Source organism: Lasiosphaeria miniovina (genome assembly GCF_030549165.1).
Source record: "Lasiosphaeria miniovina strain SMH2392-1A chromosome Unknown B0T26scaffold_1, whole genome shotgun sequence".
In the NCBI taxonomy this organism is placed as follows: domain Eukaryota; kingdom Fungi; phylum Ascomycota; class Sordariomycetes; order Sordariales; family Lasiosphaeriaceae; genus Lasiosphaeria; species Lasiosphaeria miniovina.
This window is the reverse complement of record NW_026848220.1, coordinates 3,770,848-3,780,635: the sequence shown is the minus strand read 5'-3', so window position 1 is coordinate 3,780,635 and position 9,788 is coordinate 3,770,848. Positions and strand designations below refer to the sequence as shown.

At 52.9% G+C, this 9,788-nt stretch overlaps 4 protein-coding genes across 4 annotated transcripts; 2 read left to right on the top strand and 2 right to left on the bottom strand.

Annotated features, from left to right (window-relative positions):
- Window positions 1-557: 557 nt before the first annotated feature.
- Window positions 558-2,289, top strand: B0T26DRAFT_635046 (P-loop containing nucleoside triphosphate hydrolase protein; the record flags this gene model as incomplete). Its single annotated transcript, XM_060436685.1, has 3 exons — window positions 558-1,072; window positions 1,199-2,185; window positions 2,259-2,289. The coding sequence occupies 3 exons, from the start codon at window positions 558-560 to the stop codon at window positions 2,287-2,289; spliced, it is 1,533 nt and encodes a 510-aa protein (XP_060302906.1).
- Window positions 2,290-2,622: 333 nt separating this feature from the next.
- Window positions 2,623-4,554, bottom strand: B0T26DRAFT_630941 (uncharacterized protein; the record flags this gene model as incomplete). The annotated part of the gene is made up of 4 exons (XM_060436295.1): window positions 2,623-3,393; window positions 3,485-3,858; window positions 3,962-4,372; window positions 4,461-4,554. 4 exons carry the CDS (start codon window positions 4,552-4,554, stop codon window positions 2,623-2,625), a joined length of 1,650 nt encoding a protein of 549 aa, XP_060302905.1.
- Window positions 4,555-7,138: 2,584 nt separating this feature from the next.
- B0T26DRAFT_745984 (Nsp1-like C-terminal region-domain-containing protein) lies at window positions 7,139-7,840 on the top strand (the record flags this gene model as incomplete). The annotated part of the gene is made up of 2 exons (XM_060444639.1): window positions 7,139-7,579; window positions 7,646-7,840. 2 exons carry the CDS (start codon window positions 7,139-7,141, stop codon window positions 7,838-7,840), a joined length of 636 nt encoding a protein of 211 aa, XP_060302904.1.
- Window positions 7,841-8,159: 319 nt separating this feature from the next.
- On the bottom strand, window positions 8,160-8,816 carry B0T26DRAFT_745983 (mitochondrial ATPase inhibitor, IATP-domain-containing protein; the record flags this gene model as incomplete). The annotated part of the gene is made up of 3 exons (XM_060444638.1): window positions 8,160-8,199; window positions 8,327-8,458; window positions 8,695-8,816. The coding sequence occupies 3 exons, from the start codon at window positions 8,814-8,816 to the stop codon at window positions 8,160-8,162; spliced, it is 294 nt and encodes a 97-aa protein (XP_060302903.1).
- Window positions 8,817-9,788: the final 972 nt, after the last annotated feature.

The window sequence follows — 9,788 nt, the reverse complement described above, 5'->3', positions numbered from 1 at the left end:
ATATTTTCTCAAAGGGAATTACTTATGTAGCTAGCTACGGATTCTACAACGCTTAATGTAGAGTCTTTAAGACTATCCCCTAACCGAGTTTTTTGATAGCCGTTTTTATAAGCTGGGTTTGGCCAAAAGCCCTACCGTTCTGGGTTTCCACCAAAGTATCCCGTACCGCAGTAACAATTATTCGCTGCGGGCAGTATAATGTTCATTTTGTTCATTATCGGCTTATCGCTGCGCGTGGGGCAAATAGGCTAAGCCGGATTTGGGCTAGTCAAGATGCGGCGACTCACAGCATCCTTTTGGCAAGGATGAATCGCATACCGACAACTGCACACGAAATTCTAAGAGTCAAATATCAACCGTCAGTCATTCTTGCGCTGCGCTTCATTTCGCTGAGAAACTCCACCGCTATTCGACTCGGCAGCGTCACGCACTAAGTCACGTTACCGAAGGCACGGTTCGATCTCGACAACGGAATAATAAGGACCTAGGAGACGGAATTTTCGAGGAGGGGTTGCCCAAGAAGAAAAAATAATTACTGCCCCGCGATACCATCCATCATGGCGGCCAACGGTGACAAGTTCGGCAACGACATCGAGTCTGACTCCGACTCGGGCAATGAGTCTCCTGTCGATCTCCACGAGTCAGATAACGAGGCCGCTGAGAAGCCCCTCAAGTCCTCGTTGAGAAAGGCGCCGGCTGCCCCAGTCGTGCGACCGTTTCTCCCGCCCCAAACAGAGCCCAAAGATCTCGACGTCAAGAGCTTGACACCTTTGACACCCGAGATTATTGCCCGGCAAGCAACCATCAACATTGGCACCATCGGTCATGTCGCCCACGGAAAGTCGACAGTCGTGAAGGCTATCTCTGGCGTGCAGACTGTCAGATTCAAGAACGAGCTGATCCGCAACATCACAATCAAGCTTGGATATGCCAACGCCAAGATCTACAAGTGCGACAGCCCAGCTTGCCCGCGGCCAACATGCTATCGGAGCTACAAGAGCGATAAGGAAGTCGATCCTCCCTGTGAGCGGGAAGGCTGCGAGGGAACCTACCGGTTGCTACGCCATGTCTCGTAAGGCTCTCCATCCCCTCCCCTCTCAACATCCCCCCAAGCCCTAGGTTCAACCTCAGGGCAACTGACCGAGGGAAAGTTAGGGGAGGAATCGCAATTAAGGATGACATAGCTAACCGGCAGCAGATTTGTGGATTGCCCTGGTCACGATATTCTCATGAGCACCATGTTGTCAGGAGCTGCGGTCATGGACGCCGCCTTACTTCTTATTGCCGGAAATGAATCTTGCCCCCAGCCCCAAACCTCGGAACATTTGGCTGCTATCGAGATTATGAAGTTGGACAAGATCATCATCCTCCAAAACAAGGTCGATCTCATGCGAGAGGAGGCCGCCAAGCAGCACTACGAGTCTATCTTGAAGTTTATCCGGGGCACGGTAGCCGGCAAGTCGCCCATCATCCCCATATCCGCGCAGCTCAAGTTCAATATCGATGCTATCAATGACGCTATTGTCAACACTATCCCCATCCCGCCCCGAGATTTCTCCCAGGACCCACACATGATCGTTATCCGGTCTTTTGATGTGAACAAGCCCGGTGCAGAAATTGAGGAGCTCAAGGGCGGTGTTGCCGGCGGCAGTATCCTCCACGGACTTCTCAAGCTCGGTGACGAAATCGAGATCCGCCCCGGTATTGTGACGCGCGACGACAAGGGCGACCTTAAGTGCACCCCTATCTTCAGCAGAATCGTCACGCTCAACTCTGAAGCAAATGATCTCAAGTATGCCGTTCCCGGCGGCCTGATTGGTGTGGGCACTCGCATCGATCCGACTCTATGCAGAGCCGATCGTCTTGTTGGCTTTGTGCTCGGCCTCAAGGGACGTCTGCCCGAGATTTACAGCGAGATTGAGGTCAATTTCTACCTCTTGCGCCGCCTCCTCGGTGTCCGGACGGCCGACGGTAAGCAGGCTAAGGTCAGCAAACTTGCTGTCAACGAAGTCATCATGGTGAACATTGGATCGACGTCGACTGGTGCTAAGATCTCTGCCATCAAGAAGGATGCTGCAAAGTTGATCTTGACAAGTCCCGCCTGCACAAACATTGGCGAAAAGGTTGCTCTGAGTAGACGTATCGAGAAGCATTGGCGTTTGATCGGCTGGGCTACGATAGCAGCGTGAGTTTCCACCAGTTTCGGCTCATACTTTGCACAAATAGCGATCATTATTTACTGACATGATGAAAAATAGTGGTGTCACATTGGAGCCGAGTAGCTCTTAAACGAACGCGGGGATGATGAGGCATGAAGAAGTTTGCTGCTAGCACGGACTGGTGTGTAACCAATGAAAGAATGGTTCCTGTCTCTGGAAACCTGATTTTTTTTCTCAATGGAAACATGACATAGGCGGGTTAACAAGGCAACAAATCATGGGATTGTTTGGGACGGACAATTGAGAACACTTCTCTTCAATGTCAATTTCTCCCACAGGATGATGGTAGACCAAAAATTCAGGGTTGTTAGATATTTCTAGCGTTTTAAGCATGCCACTGCCCGCTGTCCCTTCAGCAGCAGTAGCAAACAGACGTGCGCGGTGTCTGTGTATGCCTGCCAGTCTACTTTCTTACTTTCCGCGCGTGCTTGACTAGGTTTTCTATAACGCCCTCAAACGCCTCCTTGTCACCAATTTTCTCGTCTGTCCGCTTCTGCCAGTACTCTAGTACTTCCTTCGCCGTCACTTCCAGAGCCTGCAGTCTCGCCAAGTGCTCGTGCAGCTCCTTCTCTGTCATGCCGTGTAGTGCAGCGTCTGTCGTTGTGCACAACTGTCGTGCCGTCATGAGGTCAAAAGTAGGGTCCGGCGAGGGTAGGCCTCTCCTTTTGCCCAAAGACGACGATGGCCCGGCAGGGGACCCAGTGGCGCTGCGAACACCCCCGGCACCACCGGCACCGCTGGGCTTGAGGTTCCCCTGAGAGTTGACCGACGTGGTGGACGCGTTGGTGTTGCGTACGCGCGACAGGGAGCGCGAGTCGGTCGACGCGCGGCGCAGGGATCCGGACGACGAGACGCGGTGCAGCGACGGCAGGACCAGCTTCTTCTGCTTGGAGGCGGGCAGAATCTCGTCCAGGTCCACGGGCACTCCCAAGGACACCAGGAACAACCGCCTGATCCGCGATCTTATCCAGTCGGGAGGCTGTAGCGGTGGAGGGGCAACCAACTGTGACCACAGCGACGCGCTACGGGGCGTCAAGAAGATGGGGTTTTCCTTGCTGGAGAGGGATGGTAGCAACTTCGGTGCGCCGTCACTTGATGGGAAGAGAGCCTCTAGGTAAGGTTCTGTGGCGGCGAATATCTCGCCCGCATCGAGGTCTTCAAAGTCGAGTATCGGCTAGAGGTAAGAAACGTGGTTAGAGAGACGGTACAACTTACGTCTGGTTTACAGGGGCTTTGTAAAAACTATCGGGTAGGTTTTAACCTACAAGGGGCATGAAAGAGGAGGGCGCCCGTGGAGGTGGCAGAGAAGTCGAAGGGATTTGATCTGGCGCCGCAACTGGAGCTGATGAATTTTCCGTATCGACATGCTGAAAGTCGTTGTCGAAGTCGTCGAAGTCGCCTTCTTCGTCTCCCTCTTCGAAATCATCGAAATCATCCCCAAAGCCGTCCTCTTCATCGTCATTATTATTATTACCACTGTAGTCAACGTTCTCACTGCCACTGCCGAAGCCAGATGCAGAATTGTGAGGCGCAAGAGAAGTTGGTGATAAAGGAAGCTTTTGGAGAGCAAGAGATGATTTCCTCTTCCTTACTGATCGAGGTGAGGCGGGAGGTTTTAAAGAAGGTGATATTGGAGTATCTACGCCAAAGAAAGAAAAGTCAATACAAGTATTGAAGCGACCTAGGCCCCAAGACCGAGAAGCGGGAAAATGGAACGGCAGAGAGAGGCTACGCATCCGTACCAGGAACAACCCCGTCATCTCCCACCCTCTCGCCGTCGGCCTTGAGGACCAAGTCCGGAGGCGGATCCGCCTTGTGCTTCTCCTCAACCTCGGGGTGTGTCACGGCATGCGTATCATCGGGCGTCTCCTCCACCACCGTTTTCGGAATGGGGTGGCCGCCGGGAGTCAGGGGCCGCGCCTCCTGGTTCTCCGACTCCTCGACTTTTGTGTCACTGCTGTCCGGGTCGGGGATGATGGCGATTTCGTCTGGCGCGGCATCTCCCTCCCTCAAACGATAGGCGCTGGTACCAGGGACTTCCCCGTACGCTGGCTTGTCGTCGACTTTCTCGACTCTTGTCCTTGGGATTGGCGACGTTGGAGAACCAGATTGCGACGACTGAGCATCAGAGAAGTGCTCCTCGGAATCAGAAGCTAGATTGCAAGATACACGATCAGTCTCGCAATCAGAACGCTTTTAAACGAGGCCAACGGGGGGGGGATCTAGCAAACCGGTACCTACCTAAGTCATGAGCGCCTGGATCCTCGGTCTCCCTCTTTGTAGGTGTAGGCGGTGACAGGCTATTTCGCCTCTCCGATAATGCTCTTTCTGACATTTCGATCTGTAATGGTGGGCTTTGATCAAGCCACAGAGAGCGACTGTGGGGAAGTTGGACAAGGCAGGACTGGAGCCTGTCTGCCTCGAATGATGTGGTTAGAGTCAGGCTGGTCCCGGAGCTTGGCGAGCTACGACGGGGACTGGGCAGTAGTAGAGGGCCGAAGCAGGGCAGATACAAGCCAGCAATTGCAGGCTGAGGTTAGGCCGACTTCAAACCAGTGCGGAGGGCGGCATGTGGCTCGTCAACCTTAATTTTATTGCCTGTGTCCGCAAAAGTAAAACAGGTTTATCTAACCAAACTAAGCGCATTATTTCCTGCAAAAGACGGGAATAAGCGATTATAAAGCCTCAAAAATCATTCCTTTTCCTTTGGAATTGTCAAGAGAATACTTGAGAAGCTATTGTTGATATCCTTCGCCCGTGGGTTACTTGCCTCATTTGGCTTAAATACAGTTAATTTAGTCACAATCCTAGTCTTGCTTTTCTGAGTCGCGTATGCTCAGACAACGGGACAACCTGATTACGTACAGAGCTAGTGGGTTCAAGCCACAGCTGAGAGCTTGCACGTCCGTGCGTCTTTACCTTTTCGTGCTGGATCCGCCACGCTGAGGGGTGAGGCTGACCTTCAGTATTCGTACTTGGCCCAAGCTTTTTCTTTCCAGGCGCGGTTTGGCGAAAGCCATTCACGGATCGCCTCGATTTTTCTAGTACGTAAACACAGGACTTCACCGTGCCAGAATCCAAAAAGAGAAAGGCAAAGAGAAGGTAGCCTTTCGATCGCATTCCCTCCAACCTAAACAAAACTCGCCTGATTGGAGAATTTGGACGACGCCCTTGACGATCAAGACCTTTGGAGTGCAAGCGACGTCAAATAGCAGTCGCGCGTCTATAAGCTCACTGCGCGCTCCGTGGACGTACCTTCCATTACGATCGGCTTGGAAACGGCGGCAGATGGCATGCTGCTATTAACCTCTCTGCCAGAACCCACATTGCGCCTCATTCCACGCTTCTAACCGTCATTCGCATCAATTTACGGCTTGCGGCAGGGTTACCCAACACCCATAAATACAAACATGTCTTTTTCATTCTCAGGCACCCCGGGCTCCAGCGCTGCTCCCGGCGCATCAAATACAACCACCTCGGCCCCAGGTACAGGCGGCCTTTTTGGCGGTGGAGGAGCAACTACCTCCGGGTCCCCATTCTCGTTTGGCCCCTCAGCGACGGGCGTTGCAGGCGCAAGCCAGCCGGGTGGTGGCGGTGGTCTGTTTGGCAACACAGCATCAACGGGCAACCAACAGCCTGGTGGTCTTTTCAGCAATACTGGAACAAGCACACCCACAACCTCAGGCCCGTCATTCGGCCAAGGCGGAGGAGGCATGTTTGGTAATCCCGCTCAGGGCAAATCTCTGTTTGGCAACACGTCGTCGACGCCGGCATCCGGAGCCGCTGCCCCAGCAACTTCAGCACCAAGTTTATTCGGAGCTACCCCGGCCGCCTTAACTCCTAGTACAACACAGTCAATGGGTGGGGCTGGGGCTTTGTTTGGATCTGGGACAAGCACCACCCAGTCGGCCGGTGGGCTTTTCGGCGGAAATTCTTTGTTTCCAGCCGGTGGCAACTCCTCCGCCCCGGGCTCCCAAGCAACCCCTGCAAAGCCAGTGTTTGGCGCCGGATTTGGGTCAACTACTCCAGCAGGCGCTCCTCCTGCCGATAACTCCAAGCCTGCCTCTAATACCTTTAGTTCAGCGTTGACCTTTGGTACGACACCTACAGCACCTGGCCAAAGCAGCGGCGGAGGAAATCTATTTGGTCAGTCCTCGACACCCGGAACCTCAACGGCCCCAGCACAGTCTACGGCCACTTCGAGCCTTTTTGGCAACAAACAAGCCCAGCCTCCTGCTTCCGGGACCACGCTTTCAATGTTCAGCAACCAGTCTGCGGCATCTTCAGCTGGGCCTAGCGCCCCTGGGAGCACAGCTTCCTCTGGCTCCAATCTCTTCAGCAACACAGCAGCAGCAGTAGCCCCAGCCGGTTCAACAATATCAGGTACCAAGTCTCTTTTCGCGAATACTGCTACGACCACAGCACCTGCAGCGGCATCAACGTCCACTCCCAGCTTGTTCGGACCTACTTCTGCCGCAGCACCTGCAGCGGCATCAACGTCCACTCCCAGCTTGTTCGGACCTACTTCTGCCGCAGCACCTGCAGCGGCATCAACGTCCACTCCCAACTTGTTCGCATCTACTCCTGCAGCAGCACCTGCTTCGACAAGTACAACTGCAGGCGTGTTCGGTCCAGCAACAACTTCCGCATCGTCAGCCACACCAGGCCAAACTTCAAATTTGTTCCAGCAGAAGCCAACGTCCACTTTAGCGCCGGCAGCTGCCACGACGACGACAGCCCCTGCGTCAAGTGGCGCTAGCCTTGGTACGTCTATCTTGAGCTCCGGCTTGAGGCCTGCCAGTACTACAACAGCCACCACCGCCCCAGCAGCCCAGGATGGCAAAAACGCTGCAGCAGCCGCTCTTACAGCCTCCACCATTGGTCCATCGTCTCAGCTAGCACGTCTCAAGAACAAGACCATGGATGAGATTATCACCCGCTGGGCAACTGATCTATCCAAATATCAAAAGGAGTTCAAGGACCAGGCGGCAAAGGTGGCCGATTGGGACCGCATGCTCGTGGAGAACGGCGAGAGGATTCAGAAACTCTATCTCAATACATATGAAGCTGAAAAGATCAGCCACGAGATTGAGCGCCAGCTTTCCAACGTCGAAAGCCAACAGGATGAACTCACCGCCTGGCTAGAACGCTACGAGCAGGACTTGACCGAGCTTTCCACGAAGCAAATGGGCTCGAATGAGCAGGTTTCCGGACCGGACCAGGAGCGCGAACGCACCTACAAGCTTGCTGAAAAGCTCACGGACCGGCTCGATGATATGGGCAAAGACCTGACCAAGATGATCAAGGAAATCAACGATATGTCCAGTACAGTGAGCAAAGGCAACAAGCCTGATGATGCAGTAAGTTTCTCCGGCCATATTCTATTTTGCCAAGTATTGCAATAGCTAATCCAATCTACGTTCCAGCTGGGCCAAATTGTCCGCGTTCTAAACGGACACCTTACCCAGCTTCAGTGGATTGACTCCAATGCCTCGGCTCTACAGATCAAGGTGGCCGCTGCTCAAAAGGCAAGCGGCAACATGGGCGCCAGTGTTGGTGGACGCGAGACAGACGCGGTAGAGGGCTTCTATCGATCGTATAGAGGCGGTGGTTACAAGTAAATTGGATGGCCAAAAACATGAACCATCTTCGAGAAGTTGGATTGCATAGAGCTATGGTGAGAGAGACAAAAATGCATGTATGTACTTGTACAAGTAATGTAGTTCCGCGAGAAGAGGGAGCAAAATGGGTAGTGACAAGTTTGAGGAAAAGGCCTTGAGTGTCTCCCCTTCACCCCCTTTTGTATCTCTGGTATGTAGCGAGTGGTAGATTCCTGCCTATTCACTCAAACAGCGTCTCCTCCGATTATAGATCCTTCCTATACATTATCTGTTCATACCGCACCAGTTGTGGTGTCGCTTTAGTTGTGGTGTGGCCGCTTTAGTTGTGTTCGCCGCCCTGGTTCTTCGTAATCTCGTCGCTATTTGGATTGAAATATATCTTGTTAGTATGTTTCCTCTCGCCATGCCATGTCTCCACTGCTTGCCCCGTTGTTGGAGACTTATGAGGAGCTATGACCATGGTAGATCAAAGAGGGCTCTCCTTACATGTGGTCAGACAACTGCTGGAGGTGGGCCTTTTGCTCCTCGAGCTTCTTCTTGAGCTGCATAAGCTTCTCCTTCTCACGCTGCTTGATGGCATAGTCCTCGTTGGCCTTCTCTCGCCGTTGGAAGGCGTCACTGTATCATGTTTAGTTATGTCAGTAACATGTCAGTAATGTGTTTCCTTTTTTTTTTTCTTTTTTTCCTCGTCCTAGCAGCGCTCCGGCTCTGGGTTGGCTCGGCTCAGCTGTCACCTCCTCCGCTCCCCCGCATTCCGGACGCTGCATGCTGCCCTTGCCAGCTAAGAAGGAAGAGAAAGAAACCTCGAGAAAGGCTGGAGAAGAACCAAAGGAGGAGGAGCGAGAATGACGCACCCTTGGCCGCCCAGCTTTGGGGGTGCCCCGGTATCACCCGCACCCATAGCGCGAGCCGTCGTCGCAAAGCCGGCCCGGCGCGTGCTCGAGAGAGCGACTGTGTTGAGAGCTCTGCGGAGCATCTTGAATGATGTGGTTATTGATTTGCTTAGAGAAGCGTTGAGGGGGTGGGGTGGGAAATGTGAATGGCGGTTGTTGATGCAATTGGGGTTATTTCAGATGGCCTGATCATGAGAGAGAGAGCTTTTGCTAAACGTCAAGCTTCCGTTGTTGCGGGACAAATCGAAAGCTCCGGCGTGACCCGCCCTGGAAGAAGGCAATCCCACACCCTACCCTGCAATACCAATTGCTGCAGTGAGCAGTTGAGGCCTGAGGCACAAACTGTCCAGGTGGTATATTACTCCTCAGGCTGCCGAGACGGGGTCTGTTCGCCTTACCCCGCTAAACAACTGGATGAAGTCGCCCTGGGGAAAAATAGCAGTAAGCCTTCCCTTGTTCCACCCCAGATATATCAACATGGAGAAAAGACATACGATTAGCACTTTCTAGGATAATCCTCACCAGTGAGCTGTTCCGTAAATGACACACAAGCAATACAAAAGGCTAGGAAAGCAAAGAAAAGATTCCTCAAATCTGCACATCCTAGTCCTTGTTTATTTACTTTCGTAAGAATTCCGTATCCCTGGCTACATAACAGTCATTGAAGTTTTGATTCTATAAACTGACCACTGTTCCGGGGCTGCGTACACTCGCGCTGCTATTGCTGTAATGCGCCCGGAATACAGACAGGTACAAGGCGTGCCGCTGCCTTGCAACTGTAGGGTCTCGCTTGGCCGCCATGGTTTGTCCCAGTTTACTCACGGAACATGCGGACTGTGAGCTGAATCTGTGAGAAGATATACTTCTGGATGGGTTGGTTATAGGAATAAGATAGAGATCCGAAAGAGACGCCCTTATCTCTCACAGGGCCCAATCCTGCCCTGACTTGATGTTTCAAGTGAGACAGTGTCAAGTTCCGCCTTGTGGTTTACTGGAAGAGAATCGACCAGTACAAAACATAAAGTTGAAAGCAGACCCAGTCAGACGCGGAAAGC